The 23,734-nt window shown below is 38.0% G+C and overlaps 1 protein-coding gene across 4 annotated transcripts in view; it reads right to left on the reverse strand.

Annotated features, from left to right (window-relative positions):
* fstl4 (follistatin-like 4) overlaps positions 1-23,734 on the reverse strand; it is a 370,155-nt gene that overhangs the window by 171,275 nt on the left and 175,146 nt on the right. For 3 of the 4 annotated variants that reach the window (XM_071460311.1, XM_071460312.1, XM_071460310.1), the window contains exons 2-3: positions 14,966-15,125; positions 5,285-5,315 (exon numbers count right to left, since the gene is read on the reverse strand). In XM_071460311.1, the coding sequence (XP_071316412.1) occupies positions 5,285-5,315; positions 14,966-15,115 (181 nt within the window). In that variant the 5' untranslated portion in view covers positions 15,116-15,125. Of the gene's footprint in view, positions 1-5,284; positions 5,316-13,919; positions 14,368-14,965; positions 15,126-23,734 lie in introns of those variants that run through there. The other variant, XM_071460313.1, reaches the window with a different exon arrangement.

Genomic DNA, 23,734 nt, shown 5'->3' on the forward strand with positions numbered 1-23,734 from the left:
GGCCAAATTAATCACCATTCCCTGGGAAGATAAATGAGCAATATTCATTTTTTCCATATGGATCCCACTGACAAACAATAACACACTGTGAAAAGAAGAACACTCAATGAAAATGACTGCATATTTTCCACAGTAGGACAGTTTGACCAAGGATGGTTTGTTTCACCAACCAGGAAAATGTAATTTAGTGAGAATTTCTGTCTGAGCCAGCTTAAAACCTTCATATGCAATGTTTGCAGGAAAGCAGTTTTCACAAGTAGCAACAGCATTCTAGAGGTAAAACTGGGCCAATTTGATTAATGTTATCATCTTATTGTGAGGAGCATAGACGGAACAATAAAGGGTTTGCCAAAGAGAGAGAGGATGAGTGAAAATGAGAGTGAGAATAGGGATAGAAAAAAATTGAAAAATGTAATAGATAAATACTTAATATAGGAAGCAAGAAAGAGGAGGAATCGAGAAGGTAAACTGAGTGGGAGAAGCCACCAGCCAATAGCTATGAAAACAGACAATCCCAAAGAGCTATGCTGATCATCATCCAAGGAAAGGGGGGGCAAAGCAAGAAAATGAAATGCAATTCCCTGATTTTGACAGTGGATCTAGTTTAGCATACAAAAAGGCAGTGGATAATTAGTCTCAAGAGGGAAATCAGCACAAACTAAGAGGGAAAAAAAGCTCACAATATTAAAAGCAGCTGTCCTCAAATGATAGGGCAGTCACATTACAAGCCTGTCTGGTGGAAATTTTTACTTCACCCTTCCCTCACTTTACTACTCCATCACTCTCATCTCTGGTGTATCAGAAAACATAAATGATAAAAGCCTTCAAGTATCTTTCGCCATTTCATTGATATTAGCACCATAAACAGCAGAAATTTAATTGCAGTCAATATGCCCTCTACTTCTATTTTATATATAGCCAACACCTCACCACAAGAAGATTCCAATACCGTATTTTCCGCACTATAGGGCGCACTGGATTATAAGGCGCACTGTCAATGAACGGTCTATTTTCGAACTTTTTTCATATATAAAGCGCACCGGACTATAAGGCACATTAAGTGAAACAAAACAGTCAGATAAGTCAGTCAAACTTTATTAAACGCGTTCACAATAACTCTCAACATTGTTCAAACGTTAATGAGCGTATCCACAATAACTCCTTATAGGTCCTTATACACACACTGTAATATTATGGTGAAGCACAGTATGTATTACTCTGCAACACTCCTGACTACGATAGCCGTAATGCTGAGAGCGGTGCGGCTTTGTAGTTTACCAAAGTCGTACTAAAACATTTTGACAGAGCGCCTTGAGCGCCATGTACTACACAAAATCGCTTCAAGGTCAGTAAGCACAACAAGAATTAATCCATATATAAGGCGCTCCGGATTATAAAGCGCACTGTCGTTTTTTGAGAAAATTAAAGGCTTTTAAGTGCGCCTTCTAGTCCGTAAAATACGGTACATGTAAAAAAATAAATAAATAAGCCACAAACACTGTAGTTTGAAGACAATATCATTGTAAGTTAACAAATTAGTTAGACAAGATATTACCACCACGAAATATCACTGTGTCTTGCTGATTTTCTATTTGTGAATAGTTTTTTGTCAATGATAGTATGTTCTCCTGAGCCTTTACTGACCATTATACCTTATCTCAGTACTTACAGTGTCTTCCAGACATGCACAAAAAAAGCAAAAATACATTTTGTTCACATACAACATACGGAGAAAAAAAATATAGCACACGTATATTAACACTGTACTGCAGATGTATATAATAATATAGAATCACAGCTCACACAATAACAGATAGATAACATAAGTTAGAGCCTATAAATATCTGTTTACATAGACTATTCACAGAATGATCAATTTTTGGCCAAAAGCAGAATAAACAAATAAACTTATTTTAGATGTTTACACATATAATGATCTTAACGGAAAGAAAAGATTGTGTTCTTACTACTTCTTGCATATCCACAAATGTGACAGAGGCTAATGCAACCAAAGCCATTTTGTAGCATAGTTTATAATTTCATAGCTGAGTCAATTACTCTCCAAGTGTTTCAGGATTCATTCACTTGACACTTGTGTATTTCTAACTGACCTGAAAGTCATAATATGGCAAAAAAGAAGAAAAATATTGGCCTGTTCCTTGCTGACACCGAATACCATCAAAATACACTGTACGTCATTAAAACAGTCAAACACACTGCTGATGTAAATGAGTGACTGTCAGCCACAATCATGTCACATTATCACCTTGTCCATTGTAATGACTCACTGCAACATCTGACACACCAGTGAGCAGGAAGTGATCCAATGAACTAGATAAATGAAGAGGACAACAGTGCACTCACACAGAAAAAGGCCTGAGAAGTTGCTGGTTTGAATACCCAGCGTGGTGTTTGGAAAAACCTCCATGGTGACAGAACATGTGGCTTTCTTCTCTTTTGACAGCAATCAGGGGGCTCTAGAGGCACCAAAACCCTGATTATTGTCATTCAATGGTCATTAGTATGAATGGTTGTACAAGGCAGTTTCTACATGTAGACAAGTCTTCACATTCACAGCACAGCAGAAAACCACACAAACAGAGGAAGAACCTGTTGCTGCTGTGCACAAATCCAGAGCAAAATGACTTTGTCCGTTGGACTTTAAGCTCTGGAGACAAATATTGTAAGTACATCGGTCCCAGCGTATGTAAAACCAAAGCCCTTTGTTTTCCCCTTCTGGTGTTCCCATCAACTTCCTGTGACTGAATACCAAAAACGTATTCTGTCAAAATGTCTTTATACACTACTGTACAACATAAGTGGCTGCAATTATATTATATTATATTATATTATATTATATTATATTATGTATGGACCACTTTCCCACTCACTTGAATGGGAATTCAACAGTTTGCATTTTGCTCCTGGTGCAGCGCTACCTTTCTGTCTGTTTTCATCAGTCTACCCAATCCCAGTCAACACTGGTGTCCTTTTTTATACATGCACATATATCAGTATCAACATTTGTGAGGAATGGGAGAGTAAAATAAAAGTGCTTATCACAGAAACATCTCAGTGTGTTGATGTAATGATGTGATACTATAGCACAACTATAAGAAACAGTTGAGCAACAAACACAGCTACAACAGCAAGTACCACTAAAGAAACTACATATGTAATACAATGTAAAATAATCCACCAACAATCATTTAGCAGAGATAAAAGAGAAGAAAGCAATATGCTGCACTGGATGTTGAATAATAAACTTGAACAAAAGAAATCATCTGGGTCATGATTAGGTCGAATAGAAGCAGGCACAGAGAAACAGCGCTTAACTCTGGCTATAAAGACAACACATCATAATGGGCCTAATGCTTTCAGAGGAAGTCACTTGTCAAATAGGAAGCAGTGAGCCCTGGAAATATTGCTGTTACAGTAACTTGCCCACAAACCACTCAGTCTCACTGTCATGCACAATGATACAGAAAAATACACAAAACAGCAGGCCAAAAAAAAAACATGTGAATACTTAGACCGAACACAACACAATAAAGAATTTAAAAAAAAAAAAAGATCTCACTTGGGAAAAAATCTTCATGAGTACCACCAATACAGCTACATGACAACACCTTGTACAGCAACTCAGCCAGCCACTCGAAGTGATATAAAAACAACTGAATTACCAAATAAAAAGGCAACCAAGAGTGAAAAATCAAAGGATACAAACACTGCTGGCTGCCAGAAATGAAATGTTGAGACCAACTTTTCTGTAACAACATGTACCTTTACAACCGAGGGCTGAATCTCTCTTGTAACACCAAAATTATATTTAATACTAAACTGGAATTCAGTTTCATCAAAACCTGTAGTGAGCATTTATGTACACACAGCACTAAAATAAAAACAAGAGAAAAAAAACATAAAAATACACAGCCCTTGGCTGTGGACTGCAGCAGAGCCAAATATTATTCAGTACACTTATATGGTATATAGCTGGGGTGGATAAAAATAAGCAAACATACACTGGAGTCCAAAATATTCAAACAATAACTTTTTACCTTAATACTTCAACATCCCTGAGCCTACTACAACTACTGCTGCTACCAAGCAGAGTATTAGTATCAAACTTTTAGATTGATTCAACTTAGCGCTGGTACTGGTATCATAAATCTACTTGTGGCAGCTGTAGCTCAGATGGCAGAGCAGATTACCCTTTAATAGTTGGGTTAATGGTTCAGTGTTAACAGCCAGCCTTACACTGGCTCCACACGGAAGACGAAGCAGCAACAGAAGCTTCGATGCTTTGTCTGTGTCCACACAGGATGTGTCTAGGCACAGTTTTGAATTGTACATCACCTTCATTTTGTAAATGTTGACACTGAAGTTACACATGTACACATGAGCTGCTACATGGCCTCTGTAGACAGCTGAAAATAGAAGCACATCTTTTCTGTCAGACATGCGTGAGATAGACGACTGTAAAACACAACTGAACACATTCTGTGTAGACATGCTGTTATCTGGGGGCTTACAGTCAAGAATATTCTGATCTTATTTATAAGGCATCAACCGTCTGAGCAATCACTGTAAAACAGCCTACGAGGCTCAAACAAACATTACTTCATTCTTTCTGAGGTTCCCTGTCATCATTTCTGACAGGGGTCTGAGAATGGTTGACAGCAGAATATTTATTCATATGACAAATATATTTTTTAACTTATAGACAGGTTGTCATTTGGACTGAGTGATATTAGGTGCTTCTGTTTTTTGTCTGTTGAGTTAAGGGAGAATGGCAAGACATGGTGGAGTTAAGTTTCACAATATTATTGAAAAAATGCTCCTTTTTTAAAATGATACCACTATTTCTACTAAGACTGTGTCAAGTGCAACTGAATACACAGGCTTAGGGCTGCCTTTCCCACAACTGGTTGGTAAATAATCTCATTCACTGACGACTGAAATGCTTTCAAAATTTAAATCTAAAAGGTCTTCAAACACTTCCCCTGCGGACAGTGGAGCAATGAATGTGATGCAGTAACAAGTGGGATTTTTCAGATTGTCACAGTCATATCATTATCAGAGATCTCCCCCATAACAGGCTGCATGGTCTATTTTATGAGAGCCATTTAGATTTGAATTACTTTCCTGCAGCATTTCCCAGCAATCAGAAAACCAAAGTGTATGCCAGAATAACAGCAAAAGAAAAAAAAAGATTTTGTCATGGAGCACAACATGGCATATTTTGAAAAATGCTGTTTGTTTTGAACACAGTAAGTGTACTCACATTGATCGATGTTCCCGTCTGCCTTCCCCTCCTGCAAACAGAGAGAGCACACACAAAAGTGGTTATTACGGGGTTGGAAGAGTGAGACAAAAACAGCTCTTTGTGCAGCTTTTTGTGGACCATTCGTTAGTGAGCCTTTCCCTCTTTTCTGGGCTCAGAGAAATACAGCGACAGAAAACACAGGTAAACAGATAGAAAGAGGATGAAAAAGAGGGACAGAGAGGAAGTGAGAGAGAATGTATGGTGACAGCAGGGAAACGAGGAGACCTTTACAAATCAGATCCCACAGTCAATTCAATCACCCAGTTGGAAAGAGACTTGCCAACAGCCTGCATGATGTCAGGTGTCAGCATATTGTACTGGAATGTTTAACAGGATGTCAAACTAATGACACCACAAGGATAATCTAACATATTTACCAATCCTATCTCTGAGAACAATATGGACATGTAATTTCAAATTTATCAAAACAAAAGGTAACTTCATTCATTGCTTTCCAAATACTTGTTAAGCACTGTTTAGATGATGAAATGAAGGACAATCATGTCAAGCTGTGAGGTACATAAATATGAACATTAAAAACATTAAAGAGGTGCAGTACAGATACCTGTCTAATAGTGATGCATAGGTCAACCCATAACCTGTGGGTCCTGTGGGTTGACACACTGGTCAGGCAGGTTTGGGTAAGCTTACTAAAAAATGTCACAGGTTCGAACTGGTCAAAAATTGACAACGCAGTGTTATGTAAGCTACAACTTACTGAACTACTGCGTGCAATAGGCTGTGATTACTAGCCCACCTTCCACCTTCGTCTCCCCCTGTCTATCACTCTCTCTTTCTCAAACATGCACGTGCACACACATGCACCCTAAAGGTACAAGTCCTTATAGGCAAGTACCAAGTCTCATCACTCTGCAGCCATCTTGGCAACGCCCTCAGGCATTTCAAGACCAGGCCCCTATCTAAATGAATGGGCAGAGAGCCAAATAACTTCACTTTCACCAGGAAATGGTCACCAGGTAATAAAAACTGCATGTATGGAGTCACAAATCAAATCTGATAAAAACTACTTTATAGGTTTGGTGACTTTGACCCAAAATAAGGTTTTGAACTGCGTACTCATGACAGTGCAACAACACGAGTGGCTTGATATCAGCTGTACTGCAGTAGATGGGAGCAGCTGAAAATATGGCTTTTCTATAAGGTTTCTAAAGAGTTTCATTACACTTCCCTGTGTCACAAGTGCAGTTTTTGTCATCTCGAGTTAAACGTTCACTTCTCACTGGTCTCCACCACCACCTCTTTCCTATCAACTGTGTCTGTGTCAGAGAGGAGAGCCTGGAGCCCGACCATAAAGGAAACCACAATGCGGTAGAGAACATTCAGCATAGTTTTTTCCGGTTCCTTTGGTTTAGGTGCTGCATCTTGAAAACCTTCCTTTGAATGCATAGCACGTGTAAATAAAATTTCACATTCCACGTTCATGTCGCGATGATGATGAAAATTTGATTATTGGTCAGCACCAGTAGGAATCCTGCTGACCTGTGTATGTAACTTGGTGTGCATTGTGTCCTTGTCAGCTACTTATCACTTGTGCTTGTTACAGCACCAGGAGCGTCGCTGTGCATAAATGTATCTGAACTTGCAATGCAATTTGATGTACACAGGCAAAACAAAGGATCGACATGCCATTTAAAAATAGAACAGAAGCAGGTCTTCCAATATAAGGCTGCTTCTTAAGTAGCCAATATATGGCAACAATTGAAGTGTTGTGACATTTTGCATTCTTGTCCCTCAGTGAAGATGTCACTGGTAATGAGGCTCAGTGATAAAACACGTGTGTCTGCAAGGTCCTCTTGGCTTCCCTGGAGACTGAGCGCATCAAGAAAAACCCAGCCGTTTTAGTGCCTCCTGTCATTGCCTCCTCTTTTGTCTCTACATCTCTATCCCTCTCTTTTTCTACCATCTGTCCATCTTAATTGCAGACGTGCTTCCTCATGATGGCAGGATAAAATTGAGTGTACTCATCAGCACCGCCTTCCATCATCTCAAGTGCTGCCATTTGATCAATTGATTAGAGAATCAAACCAAGCATAGGGGTGAAAGAAAGGCTGAGTGCTTCTTTCTCACAATACTGTTCCTTCTTTACCATGATTTTCTGGGGTTAGTTTTTTCATCCTCCCTTATACATGTAGCAGTAACTGAAGGCAAGTAGGCTACTGCAATGCCACTTGATAATACAATGCAAATGCTAACATTCACACAGATGATTAGGATGCAGTTTGTATTTTTCTCTTAAGTGGTATCTGTGAACTTCAGTAGGTGGAGAAATGTAAATAACTACCAACAGAATTTCATTTGAGCAAATAGGGCAAACCCACTGGGTCTCAATTAGGCAGGGATCTGATGCTTTTCTCAACCATATTTCCTCTTTGTGATAGATGCTGATTAGATGGATGTATTTCTACATACAACGCTTGCCCAGCAGATAGGATTATATGTTAACATTATGAGCACTGTTGAGAGATATGCACAATAGGGAAGACAGAGGATTCAATTTGTTTTAACCTCTTGACCCAAAACCTTTTTTCTCCATTTATTTCCAGGCTTATGGCATACTACATGTCTCAGGCATGTCATATATTATTCTCAGGACAGGTTAGGCTTCTCAGAATGTGGTATTGCTATATTACTGCACTCAGCCATTGCTACCTACCATCTGAGTGCTACATGACTCCATCTTGGATGCCATTTAAACACCCACACAAAACAAGAATGTGACATTGCTGCCACAGAGTCTTACATTTTTGGGGAATGCGTTTGAACAGCAGGGCAATCCAAGCCAAGCTGTGGCTGTTACAAAGTCTGCTTGAATATGCTCTCTCTCGCTCTCTTATATATGCGTTGCTATGCAGGCACTTTTCTTTCAAGGACCCATATATTTATATGTATCCAGTTTCTCTCTCTCTCTCCATTTCTCTCTGGCTCTTAATTCCAGTCAACAACAAAACACTCTGCTAGAATTCTATGCTTCAATATATTTGTTAAGCGACAGCCTCAGTTAAAGTCTGATACAAAGAGCATATTGATAACTTTGACCTTTTAAAAATACTGCCTGATTAGGACAAAGAGAGCGGACTTGGGAAAGGAAGCTGAATCTAAACACAATTGTGCTCATGAGAATTCATCTATCCGCATTCAATAATTATTCCCTGATGTCTGTGACTTAGAAAAAAGGGACCAGTCTAATCTAACAGTAAGTCATCTGTGTACCAACAAGCTACTTAATTAGCCTAATGAAAAGGAGCCAAAAAAAAACCAAACATTGGCAATGTATGTAAGTGGTAATACCATGGCAGGCATAATTTTGATTCATCTTAAAATAGAACTAAAGCCGTTCATATTCAAGTGATACTCACTGACACAATCTGTCTTCAAAACATTTTCATTTACTCCAATTTGTCCCTATAGCTTATAAAGACAAAGTCATAAATAACAGCTTCACTAAGTTTTAAATTTTTAAACCTGATATAGCTTTTAATGCGCTAACCACCTACAGAAGGCAACACAGGGTGAATGGAAACAGTTTGCAACTGCCATTCAAAAACAATTTCATAATCTACCTCAAAAACCACTAACAACAAATTACTGGTGTGAATGCAGTTTAACAGAGTAAATATAACTTATGGCTAAATCTAACTATGTTGATTTAATTAGAATGGAAACAGTTAAATTACAAGAAACCTAGTCTATGCAATTTTATTTATTTGGTTGTGTTGTATCTATAAGATTCCTTGTAGAGTATTACTAAAAACTAGGGGAGGGAATCTTTGGCAATCTCACAATTTGATGCAGATTCTTGATGTAAAGGTGTTATTCACAAACACTTTATAACATTTCCTGATTCAATAACAAAGAAAGGAGGACACTATATTTTGGCAAATTTCGTTTTGCTTCATGACCTGAAAACAATATATTTTTAGTGGTTGTTTTATGGCATGCCAGTTGGAGTATATAAAACTGGACACCTAAAGTATAATCCTCGACTATACTGTGTATTGCTTCACCAACCAAAAGTATTAATTTAGCTACAACAACTTTCTGTATTCACCTTTATTACAGTGTAATAGGCACATTTTTGGTTATCATAGCCCCAAAGTAAACTACAACACTGTGTACCGTCACAGGGTCTTGTGGAGATGTGTGACACTATAGCAGGGCTTCCCACACATAGACTTTACTTAGGTGGGCCGCCCAGGTATATTGACGGCCGCCCAAGTACAACTTTTTTTAATTTGTTAAGCCCCCCCCTTGCTTACTACCACAAGTATATCTCAGAAATGTGGGAAACACTGTACAGAAGCTACACACACACACACACACACACAAGATGTAAAGTATCATTTCTTCATACTGTAGTAACCATTGCATAGTTTTGTCTATCTGAAAGGCTTTTTATGGGTTTAAGCACAAATTATCAAGAGACAACCTGAAAAACTGTAAACTAACCCTCCAGGGGCCACAAAGTAATAAAAAGTAAAGCTTTATGGGCACAAATCATAATCAAAATGTAAATGTAGTGGGGCAGCCCCACTTCTGAAAATTGAAATACAAGAAAAGAACCTGCTATAATGAAGAGAAGGCTATTTTCTCTTTTTTCATTTTCATTGTTCCTGCAGTTATTCCTTTTTCATTCAATTCATAACCCTCTTACTCCTAAACCTTTTATCCAATGAGCACAGTCCCCTCTTCCTATGTGGTTCCCGCAAATTCATTTAACCACTCCTCCCTTTCCCCTCTTCATAGAGGCCACTCGTGACACGGGTTGGGTGTCAGTATGCTGTAACACCTACCACCAACACAAGAATTCAAGATCAAGACTGGGTTATTTTGCAATCATTATCTTGCCCTTTAGCCATTATTGGCAGTTGTACCAAAAATGTCACCAACCCTGCATGGTTTTGTCAGCATACTTCAAAGAACTTGGTTGCTCCACAGGTATCCGTGATTTTCTCGAAGAAGTTCACAAGCTTTCATCTAGACCTTTTTGCTTCATTTCTCCCTCTTTATTTCTCAGTTTGTTTTACCCCTAACAGACTCTATTGTTCCTCTGTTTACATGTTTTTGATTGTTTTGGGGAGATTTAAGTCGTGGAAGAAAAAAAAATCTGGCACTACTTATCAATTCCCAAAGGCTTTCAAAATGCATTCTGCATAATCATGTGTGTTTATGAATTTGCATGATTCACTCCAGGGTTGATTTTAAATTCTGGCATCAATTGACAGCTATTTTAAGTTCAGGTTCTGGCCAGGGGCCGGTGGGGGAAGGGCATCAAGGGATCTCAGGAGAGAGAACCACCAGGGCAAAATGACACTCAACAGTCGACTGCCAACTTGGCAAAGCCCAAAGTGAGTCAGACTTAGCACAGACCAGGAGGTTTACATGCTTCATTTCACAAAGAATTAGGACGACCGCAGGGCTGTGTGGTATGTGTCTGTCTGTGCCTATGTCTTTTTGACAATCTGTTAAGGCTTTGTGTTTCTGTTACGCAGACAACATTTGTTAAAGGATTCATTCTTGCTGCCAAGGACCAGTTTGTTTGCAGGGCTCGTCATTTTTCTCTTTAACCCATAAATCTCTTGTGTTCCATAATGACAGAAGTGAACTCAGGCAAACTCATTCAGAAACTTGCCCATAAGTGTTAAAGGAATTATCTCAAAACTGATGTAAATGATGAACAAACAAAAGCTCAGACTACACCCAACACTGTTTTTGGAGTAGTTAATCTGTACCTTTTACTTGTCACACAGACTAAAACAATACCATTTTGGTCACAGTTGAATGTGCAGAAATGTCCACACTAAGACATGTTATCAAGGAGTGCAAAAACAAACTGATGAAGTCTAATGATCATGATCCACTCTTCTTTCTCCTTTCCAGAACTGTGGCTCTGAACCATGCTTGAGAGACCTCTACTTCTAAGCTAATTTAGCTGGCTTGAAACAACTAGCTGGTAATGTTGACAGGCTTTCACAGACACCTGCAGAGATATAGCTCAGACATTAACAAGAGGTTTATTTCCCTTGCAGGGAAACCACTCCTCCCCACACACAGGAGGAGACACACTCAACTAAAAAAACCGTGGAGTTAGTGAGAGAGGAGCTAAAACACAGAGATAGCTAAGACTACTTGATCGTAACTAGTGTCAGTTAACTGCTGTAATGAAGAATGAATGAAAATAGCAATATTACCTTGGTTGAGATACAGCAGAAAAAAAACGCTACCATTTTATCTCATTTCTGACACTCAAAAACTGGGTCATCAGATCAGAAATGAGATTAAAAAACTGGTGATCGGAAATGAGACAATACGAAATGAGACAATATGTGAGCACTTGAACGGCCGCTCAGTAATGTTACTTGAAATTTTACTCGAGTAGAAGTAAATTAACTTGTGTAAAAATCTACTAAGATAAAGTCAATTAAAATGTACTCTGAGCAAATGTTTTATTGCATTCTTTTTTTAAAGGGGGAAGGGGTAAAACAAATAATAATAATAATAATAATAATAAAACATTATAAAACTATTAAAATGAAGAACATCTTTAGGCTACACAATGTATATGAATTGGTATGTAAATGCATATGCACCATTCTCAGGTGAGAACCGCACTAAGTGCAACTAATAAATTCCAGTCAGGCACTTCTCAGCCTGTGTATACAACTGATAATTACAAATATACACAGTTTATTAGGCACATCTAGTTAAACCTAATGGAGTCTAATACAACAGTGAAGGTTATAATGTTCAATTTTTACTCAAGATTTTCATCCCAAGATTTTCATTTTTACTACAAATTTATATCAGTTCTAAATTTGGTTTCCTTGATTACTCATAATCACTGTCGGCCCTGATAGCATGTCATATTGGTCAACACCTACTCCTAACATGACAAAACGATTAAAGCAACTCTCAAAGACAAAACCAACCCTGGTGGCTGTGCCTTTCCACTGTAGACTCAGAGCTCATCAGTGGCAGCTTATTATTTCCTAGCGCTGACTACCTGCCGCTGCACATTATTGTAAATGCTTACACTAAGCAGTTAGTGTCAGTGGCCCTGACATAACCATACCCCTCACATCATACACTTCACAGCCACTTGGCCCTGCCTCACACATGCATTTGTAACCCACCGTCCCCTCAATCCTCTGTCTTATTTCTTTAAATGCCAGCTGGAAGTTAGAGTCCTTGCACAATCTGGGGATGTACCTAGTCTTTTCAGGTCATGCAGGGAATCTGTTAGTTGAGGTATAATTGCAATTGACTATTAGCTGAAAAAGCAGACTCACAAAAATAAATCAAAGAAAACATGAACTGAATAATAAAAGTTTCAATAAGCCTTTTCATTTTCTTTTTTGTGTATGACTACTGTTAGAAATTACCAACACAGTTAATACAGCTACAAATCTATCCAAACACTGCCAGCCAGCTCTGTCTATTATCACCTAACCTACTGCTGGCAAACTTTGTCACTTTGTGAACTTCTTCTCCCACTGTTACGAGCCACAACAAACACACTTTCAATAGCACTCTGTTGTGAGGAAGCTGAACAGTAAAGGTCTAGGCAGGGACCATTGAATTCACTGTACTAATAGATTCTGTCTTTCAGCTAGCATGACCACACCATGTCTTTGTGGGTAATTGTTAACCTCTCATCCTCACTGTCTGCCAATTCTCTTCCTGTCTATTCCCGCTTCTCTTCAGAAGTGAGCAGAGAGACAGAGAGGAAGTGAAAGACAAACAGTAAAGATTTCTCGATCATACTGCAAAATAACTAAGCACTGCTGTGCCCCTATTCTCTCAGCTGCTTCACAGATAAAACAGAGGTCCTTCATCACACAAAACAGTACAGCTCAAATCTTCCACAAGTCAGCAAATAATGGCTGAAGGGTTACATCTGAATTTGTTACAGTAGATGTAATGTTAAATTTACTGTAATACTCAAAACTCAGCAGCTTCTCTTTAAAGAAGCTTTTCCATAAGTTTGTATCAGAGTGAATCCAAACTTGGGAAAACCTCTGTAGTGCTTTTGTATGACTTAATGATCCCTGTGGTGGCCATACTGTGGAAAATAGCTGTTGATTGTATTTCTAATCACAAACTTGGCTTTAAAAAATTAAATAAAGGTAGTTTATATCTGTAGCTGTTTATTTTATCACTAATGTATTTCACACTTTGATGTAGAAATTGCTCAGTGGATTCAATTGACCCTGTTGGAGATAGAGGCAGGTGGTGTTGTAACATTTAATGTTACTTTCATTTAAGACATGGATGTAATGCACAGTCATACCAGCACCACTGTGACTGGTGAAGTATTGTATGGGGTTGCTGTTCAGCAGCCTGGTATCAGTTGCAAACGATTTTATAGAAGTAAACTTAATGGAGAGCTGTGCATCACAGCACTGGGCTCTAACATGGCACTTGGTTTAAATGGTTTATTTACTCATATATTCCCGAATGAGTCAAAGACGTTTGAATTTTCAGCATTTATGAGGAATTCAGGTTATAGCACTTACGACCGGGAACACTGACGTCTTATTTTACAGCAGAGACTTTAATTAATCAAGCAACTTACCGGCTGTTCTGTCTTCCCCGACGCCAGTTAGTAAAAAGGCATTTGTTGTCCATTGACGAGTGCACTTTCATTAAAAAAGGCACTTTACCAATTTAATCCAACCCACATGTAGCTTAACCAAAATAAAAACGTATTTAACCATGGAAGAATGTAGCGGGCAGTTTTTTCGGGGGAGGTTCGTCACAACTGAAAAACAACGACACTTAAAAAGATTCACAAACAACTGGAACAACGGCGTTCACAATCACTGAGCTACAGGTCGCGGCCCGGGCAAACCAGACCAATCACAATCATTTCGCGGCCTTAATTGACAGTCCTGACGTCTTTTCAATTCAATCAGCCAATCAGAACCGCGCATCTCTACCTGACGCCCACCTGTATTTTATTGACATATAAAGTCACCCAGTAGTAAATCTGCAGCATGAAAAAACTTGGGCCAATACCAGATCCCCAAGTTTAGGGAAATATTGAGTCGTGGCGAAAACATTTAGGGTCATTAAAAGTAGTCATTTATCAGTTTTCTTGTGGATGTATTTCGTATCGTATTCATTTAAATCATTATATCCGTGTGGAGAAATGGGTTGTATGAATTCGAGCTTAGTTGTCCATATTATGGATTGATGTAATATATTTAAGTGAAATGGGAGAAGACAAGACATGTTTTTTTCTGTGTTTACACCTTGAAGTAACAGTGTTTGCTTTACAATGATCCAATATGCTTGCATAAGTTCTTGATTGTATTCAAATTATAAATTATTCTAAGTGGGCATATCAGTAGACTGAAATTTACAAGCTGACTTCTCCTGCGCCACAGGGAATATCAAGACAAGACTGCACTGCTTCACAGACATTCAACTAAACAAACTACAATATTACTCACTTGATTTTTCTGTGCGATACTGATTGGATTTGATTTGTTTGATATGATTGATTTCTATCGCCATAAGGGTTTCTCTTGCTTGATAGAGAGGGAAGGTGGGAAGCAGTGCAGTATGTCTGTGTGTGTGTGTGTGTGGGTGGGTGGGGGGAGGTTACAGGATATTTACCATGGAGTGTGGTTCCTGGGAGGAGGTACGTGACATGCTGGCTCTATCCATGCTCCCTCGCCTGCTCCCTTTGTGCCCTTCAGCCAGCCAGCACCCTGAGGTTCCCAGCAGAGTGGCCACAGCCACAGCCCACACACCCAGGCTGCCCATGAGTGTCTACCTGAGTGGAAAAGTAAAAACACAATGCAAACAAAGTATTTAGACTCACTCTATTGTACCCAATGCAGTTTACATTAATAAAACATATTACACAGGTTTATAGTCCTCTTCATATTCGCCCGGGTTTAAAGGACAGTATACTTGTCTGTCCTGTACCTGCACACAGTGAAGCACAGACTTAATCTTCTTTATATGTTCTAATATTGGTAGATAAACCTATCATTAGATAACTTTAACTGTAAATCTTCACACCTTAGCGCTCACAACTTAATCTGTTATAATCCAAATTGTATGCAAATACCTTCTGATGACTTCATTTACTTGAATTTAACTGTGGGTTTAACAATACACCGTCTAAACTTCATAGTGGCCTCCACAGTGGAGATAAAGACAAATGAGTCAGCACATTAATTGTTTAGGAGTCACAGTGTACAGAATTTGTTACAAAAAGGTCTGCTGGATAGGTGAGACAGAGGAGAACAAATATCCCTAAATCACAGTCCTAAGAGAGAGTAGCAATTTCCAGGCATGGCATGACAAAAGAAGACATCTTGGCCCAACGATGGCAAATATGGATAGGCTAAAATGTGTTACCAATAACTTGATGTTAGAAGCATCTTAAACAGATGCTGTTTAATCTTTCAGTATTGCCAGGAAGAGGTAAATCATGTGCTTTTTATAGATATCTATATTTCAAGAGTGTATTCAGTACATGCAGACACAAATACCTGGAATGATATTCATGCATGCACACATACATACACAAAGGAACAAATATTGTACATTCATATATGTTCATCATGCTCATGCACACACACACACACACACACACACACACACACACACACACACACACACACACTATGTTGTACATCTACATAAACATCAAAGGCCACACTGATGGGGATAATTATCTATTACAAAGGACACAGAAAATCTTTTGATGTCAACAAAGAGACAAGTCTCTGAAGTCGACACAAATGGTGGAGTGTGGCATGGGAGCTTAAAATATAAACTCATAAGATCAATTTCACTGCTCTTACATACATACACACACACACACACACAGAGAAATACATGCAAATCTTCAGGAAGAAAATACACAAAGCATCACGACTGTACCGTTGTGTACAAAGCTGAAGGGTAAAAAGCAACTCAAGCAGCTGCACCTAAACATTTAACAATATAAACATAAAATGTGTTTTAAATGGTGCTGCTTTGGAGTGAATGAGCCAGAGAGCTATCAGTTTCAGCTGGAACAAAATCCATCCCTGAATTATATACATAAAAATGTGATCAGAACACTTAGAATACAAACTCCATACACATTAAACCACAAAGTGTTGAATAGTCAGCACTCTCTGATACAGTCAAATCAAAACATGAATACCATCAGCTTTACACAAGTAGTATTTATTGCTGGTTGTCATACTGGGCTTCCTGTGTCCATCCCTCGTGTATAGTGTGTGATGACCTCCAGAAAACTTGCTATTTTGCACTGATAATGAAATATTTATTGGACTCCATCAAAGCATTGACCTCTCGTCTGGTCTTATCTGCTGATGTAGGTCTTTATGGTTGGACTGTGTGACACAGCAGTTTGTCATGTGTGTCATTGTGCTTTCAGGTAATGTGTTTATTGTTTTTACCGTGGTCTTATACTTTATTATGTGACTTTATTGGGTGTTTTACTGCAGAACCAGTCTGAAAACAAATTTCCCTAAGGGGGCCATAAAATTTCCAATTGAACTGAAACAAGGACACAGAAACATGCAATGCATCTCAAACAGTGCAGGTGTTTATGGTGTTAAATGTCTGCAGCAGGTCTTCACTAGAATAGTGAATGTTTCAACAGTGCCGTGATTCACCTTGACCTGTTATGCCCTGGTCCTGCTAGCTGAAATCCTGTTCTCTGCTGCACATACCTATTTTGTTTCTTTGTAAATAAATAAATAAATATTTTGAAACATTTAGAATTAATTTTGCATATTTTTTTTTTTACATTTTTTCAAATGTAGTAAAAGGTAACTGTCAATGAGAAGAATGAGAAAATTATCTTGTTCTTGTTTTGACCTGTCAATTGACTTTGCCACATTTTCATAATCTTTGCGGAACATCATAAAATTCACCAGGAATATTTACATCTTTGACTTTACTAAAAGTAACAATATCACAATGCAAAAATACTCAAATTAAAGTCCTGCAATCACAATATTGCTTAATTGAATAAATATATCAATGTTTTACCTCAAGATATTTTAACTGATTTTATTTATATATTTATTTATTTTGGACACTTGGGGGTAGTGGAATAAGCTGTAAGGACAACATTGACATGGTGAGCATATCAGCAAACAGTTGCCTAGTTGCACATGTAGGACATATGAAGCAACATTCACAGCATTAATTTGGAGAGTGTGTCAGGCCACCTCATTAATATTCCTTCAATATTTACCTTCCTTTTAGCTCTTTTTTTTTTTTAAATCCTCCATTAAATCCTAAGAAAAATATCTGGCTCTACAGCTGACAAATGTTCCACTATGTTCACTTGCCCATCGGCACCTTTCTGTCTATCTATCTGTCTTCCATGTGGTACTAAGTAGGTAGCATACAGTGAGTTTATAAGAACCTTTTCAGTGAGAACATCTGCCTGCTGTGCCTGGAAATGAGCTAGATGAAAGCATAGCTGTAAGCCAGAAGACCAACACTGTGCCCCAAAATATACTAAATTCTTCACAGCACTGGGGAGAACTGCGGAGTCAGGTGATAATTCTTGGAGGGTTTGTCATTATGAATAACCCTTTTTAATTTAACACATAGTCATTGATCCATTGTTAATATGAAAATACAGATAAAGGTACATTAGCATTATCAGAAAAATGTGCATAATTAATCAACAATAGAGAATGCAGGAGGAGTTGCCCATGTAAGTGTTGTATTATTGTAGGCTACTGTAGCTACTATATTGACTGTACAACTGCATCATATATTTTATGCTCACTACACGGTATATACTGTATGTTATACTCTGGAAAATGTTATGCATGTTATACTCTGGAAAAAAAGTAGTAAATTGACCTTTGAGTTGAGATTATTTAGGTCAAGAATAAACTTTCATGCTCAAATGCCTATTATAGGGTTTTAAATTAAAGTAACAAGTAACGAGAGGTGTCAAATACAGATATGATTTGAGTAAATATCCTTAGTTACTTACTTAGTTACTCTTGCTAACCAACTGCAAAAGTCCTGTCAATGTAAACATCACTTGACAAGGAAACACCAACATCATTCAGCCAGCAAGCCCGGGGCTAATGGGCCCTCATAGATGAGAGCTCACCCTTGTGAAATTAAACACCAAATGAGATCTGCCAGTCACTGTCTTAATGTGCTGCCTGGCCCCCTGGCATTGGCCCACACACACACACACACACACACACACACACACACACACACACACACACAAACAGAGCACTGGTGGTGTGGAATGAATGGTTCATTTTGAAATTCATCAGGAGGGAGAAAGTCTAAGAGGAAGCCATTATTTGACCAGCATATTAAAAAGCTTAAAGAGACATACACTTCAGTAGTGTTTCTCAGATCAGACTTGTTCAATGAGGGACTTGCATTATATACACAGACTAAATGTACTAAAAATTTAAAGCCATCTACCTACACCCCAGCTACTGTCTCTTCCTATCTCTCATTTTTCATGTTTATTTCTTCACAACTACCAATTTTCTGAGCACAATTTTAAGTATAATTTGGTGCCTAAAGCAGCCTGCAGCCAGCCTGTCTCCCCCCTTTCAGTCGCTTACTTTCTTGTATGAAATTTCATACTCATTTTCTTTAGGTACATATCAGAGAAATTGGTCTGAAAGCTTTTTAAATTAGGAATGGAACCATCCAGTTATTTAGTTGAATCACATGCTTGTAATAATATATTTAAAAAGAAAGGTGAAAAATGTATACGAGACTACAGGACCAGAGGAAATGAACTATACTTGCAATGCCATGCAATGCCATTGTATTAAGATAGATGAGAAGAAATATCAACCTATTCTTTTAACTGTTTAAGCTATTTAGAAAAATAAAAGCAAAACTTAACTGCTGACTGATTTTGAATTCCACAAGTGTTTGTGGTGTTTGTGATGATGGCAGTCCATGAACTGAAGCTTTCTATCTATTGCTACCATAACACTAAAGGAAATACTCAGCTAAATGCCTGTAATGTGCAGTGCTCACGTACAGTAAAGTTCCATCTGCTACCCATCACATTTTAAAATGAGGCTGTTGCAGAAAGGCCTTTGAGATGCATCAGCTTCAGTGAACCGTAAGGTGCTATTTTCTAAGTCTAGTCTCTAGGTCTGGGTCTAAATTTCAATTTTCACCCCACTGCTTCATTTTGAATGGCTACAATAAAAATCTTAATGAATGCATGGATGAGTACACAGAAGACGTTTATCCCAATATTCTCTCAAAATATTTTATCACAAACCAAACACACAATCCCCTGGACAGCTTCACTCTGCCTACATTTGTCAAAGAACTTTTCTCACTTGAAAAATAGCTTTCAGCAAGGTTGAGTGATTACATGTATTAATTTGACTATTGCACACAATTTTGTGAACTGGAATGTACAGTAATTTTCAAGAAAATATAATTACACACATGCAAACCAGACACCAAGAGACCAATTTGAACAAAATTATATCTGATTATGACCTTGAGTCAGGTGGATTATGTGATTATTTCTGGAACCATCTAAACCTACCACACAAAATATCTTTGTATCCCAGTGTGAGAAACTACAAAAACATGTGGTTCTTGAGGAGCGCACACAAACTGTCAGGCTGTGGCTAATGGTGATATGTGTTGGCAATATCACGTATGGATCCTAGAGAGAATAATGTTCTATGGAATCGATGCAGACTAATGTTTCTTGTTTCTTTCGTGGCACAAGCATTTTCTCATTTACAATTTTCAGTGTTTTTGTAGGTTGTAGATCAAATCATCTATTGATCGAAGTGATCCTGATCTATGGGCAAGATTCCCCTCTGCCAGCCTTCACAAGAATATAGCTGGGATTCAGTTCAGTTTTGTCATATCAAAATCCACATTCAATCCACATATCAAAATCCAAATGAACTGTTACCAAAAAGTATATATTACATTAAAATCTTCATAAAATGGCCTGTTTTGGCAACAGGTCTTCAAATGATTAGTGCACTTTATGATTTTGTACAAACACAAAATAACACAAAAAGTACGCTGAAGGACATCAGTCAGTTGCTTGTTGTCTACACAAAGTTATGGCAAACAACAGCAGTGGTGCTAATATGTAATAAGTGTCAGTGATCAATGTGTTGGTCTAGATACTGTTTAATATCTACAGTATTCCAGATTTATACCTGGCAACTCACAGCATCAGAAGGTTTTGAACAAAGTTGTTGAACAAAACATGATATGATATGATATGATATGATATGATATGACCTAGCTAAAATCTGGCTAAATTACCCTGACTAAAAGGACATGTTTGTCAAGAGACCAAGACTACAGCCAAATGTAAGACTGGCATGTAAATGAACACTGCATGAAGCCTTTCTTTTTCTCTATAATGGGACCAGGGGAAGGCCTCTAGCTGAGCTCTGAGACAAATTCAAGTGATCAGTCTGAGCTCTTCTTCCAGCTCTCTGTCCCAGCTCTGCGCTCCAGGTAGGTTTGCTGTCACAGTTACAAATGGCACATTCAGTTCCAGCCTGACAATCAGTCCCCACTCAGCATGATTTCCCCCTGCAAGTTGCTGAGTATTTAAAAAGATTACAAAGGAGGGCGGGAGGGACAGATAAAATAACATCTGTGAAAACTACACCAGATGCTGAAATTGTAAGGTTTGTAGTTCAGCGCCCTGAAGTAAAATCTTTTGCATGTGAAACATTGTATTTAGCTAATTTTACTACCATGGCACATGCATATTTTATTTTTGAATTCTCTCTGTGTATTAACATTTTAGGAAATATTCCTCAATTAATAAGAAGAGCACTACTTTTGAAAGTATTATGAATTTTGTCAACTGGGTTAACCTGCCCTTTAAAAGTTGAAGGTAAAAAATTTATGCTGTCAGTCATTTTGCAAAAGTACACCACTTTTTTCCCCAAATGGTGCATGCCCCATTTTGGAACAAACCTCTCTACATGCTGTTACTTTGAGTGCTGCCTCAAACTGATCCTCCTCTTCAGTAAAATCTCTGCTATCATCCTGTGTGTGCTGGTCTATCTGCCAGCACTCAGGTTTCAAACAGCCCCTTACTCAGACAGATGTCTCTGCAGCATGAAATAGAGCCACCAAGGAGATCGCCTTTGCCCAAAATGTTTTCATGATTCTTGCCGCAGAGACTTACTTGTCTATATATGGTTCCTGTGTGGTTGGAGAAGATACTGAAAACTCCAAGGCTGTCAATCTGTCAGTCTGCCGCACATCAGGATCGTATGTTCTAACCCTGGTTATCTTCTAGACACTCCGGGTGAACAGGATACACATCCTTTCAGGTTTTTTTTTTCACTGTTATTTATTTTTATGACAAGAAATGTGATGAATCTCAGGATGCTCTGGAGTGGTGTTTCCCAAAGAGGATTTATACAGCACAGTAGTCTGAAAAGATAAGGTTATGAACTGTCATTCACTGCAATATAAAAGACTCATAAGTACTGCCCATTTGAAAGGAGATTAGGTTGGCAGAATACCAGTTAAAAGCTGATATACTTACACCTAATAGTTAAAAAGGTTTTACTCTGATAATCAAGTTGAAACTAATTCAGAAAGAAAAGATCTAATTAATGATGACTGTTTGTAGTTGGAAGAACAAAGGGAATAGGGAACAGATATTTTAGCCTTCATCAAAGTGGGAAGTTTGTTCACTTCCTGAAGCTTGAAACCAGTGGCTTTGTAACATGGCATGTGTCATATATATATTCTAGTCAGCCAACTCAAGTGGAATAGATTTTTATGTAAATGTAGAATGTGAACAGCATTAATTTTTGGTGTCTAGGCTCTGACCTCATTGTTTGCCTGTCTAGGTCTTTAGGGGAAGCCAGACCCAGAGCCTACAGGTGGATGCTGGGGAGGAGTTGGGGCTTTTGAAATGCTGCACCAACGGCAGCAGTAGCATAGCTTTCAGGCGAGTGGTGTGAACAGGCATATAGCAAAAGAATGAGCAGAGCACTGACAGCTTGATTAAAAGTTGCCTGAAACATCTGGGAACTGTAGAATTTAGCAAACAGTACACAAACAGGAGTAAATAGTGAATTTGTTTGCGACTCAGCCACTGGTTTTGTGCGCTAGTGAGTATTTCAGCAGAAGAACTGACTACAAATAAACTACAGTGTGCCGGTGCAGTGGTGTGTGATGTGTTTTTAATAGCTTCTGGACAACAGTGGAGGTCTATTGCACAGAGAAATAAGATATATCAGGATTCACAGACAAAACTTGATCAACTTGATCATTTAGTTTGGTTTTGGTCTCCATGTGATTTGCACAAGTAAGATCTTAGATGACTAATGACTAAATGTCCATCATCTGTGTATAACCAGCTCCAGTTAAGGTTGCTAGGAGAGATTCAGACTTTTGTGAGTTTTGACTTGACTCCTGCTATTCAGTCAAAGATCATAACTCCTATTGCCAAAGTTTTTAGTCTGTGTGTTAAGATAGTTACATTATGTAAAAGAGGACAAATTTACCTACATTCTGGCAAGAAATAATGTGTGAGGAGTGAAATTTTAAACAGAAATATGTCTGTGATGTCACCCACTCGCCAGCCCTCAATGCTGCCCATTGATTTCTATAGGAAAAATTGCAGACCAAATGTTGAATATTTTGGAAATTATGAAACATATCACTGAGAAAAGTCCCATCATCTCCCAAGTGGAAGGGAGTATAATAATAATAATATTATTAATAATAATAATGATAATAAACAGTTTGTGTATTTTCTTCTACTTAAGTAAAAGTATGTTAGTCTTATCAGATTCATATAGTTAAAGTATTGGGGTAAAAGTACTGGTTCTGCAGTAAAATGTTCCCTGTGACTGATTTCTGATTCTATATGACATTATTGGATTGTTAAAACTGATGATGGATAAAGAAAAAAAAATACTTTCCTGATACCCAAAATATTTTTATTTTTCTTGTGTACAGCTATAATAATTTATTTTCTTTATTTTCTATCATATGTTTTGCCTCCTCCTTAGACATCAGAAACCTATTTGACAAGATACATCCAGTTGGCTGGAAGTTTGAAAAAGACATTTATGAGCAAACATAGAGCTGAGTGTTGATGAACGAGATGACACCCAAAATATCATCCAAGTTTTTTAAGCAAAATGGTTTGTTGTTTTGCAAAATGCATTTCACAGGATAAAATATATGTTACAGGATTATATACATTCAAATTAGTAATTAGTAATTAGTGTGGATCCTGGGACGTATCATATGGACATATCATCCATTTCATGAAAATCTTCTATAGCACTTCTTAAATGTTTTCTGCCCTCTAGAAGAAAAGAGGATGTCAAATATATAATATGATATCAAATCAAGTACATGAGATAGTAA

This window comes from Trachinotus anak, unplaced genomic scaffold (genome assembly GCF_046630095.1).
Source record: "Trachinotus anak isolate AG129_WGS33_773 ecotype Australia unplaced genomic scaffold, CSIRO_AGI_Tana_v1 ptg000024l, whole genome shotgun sequence".
Lineage (NCBI taxonomy): Eukaryota > Metazoa > Chordata > Actinopteri > Carangiformes > Carangidae > Trachinotus > Trachinotus anak.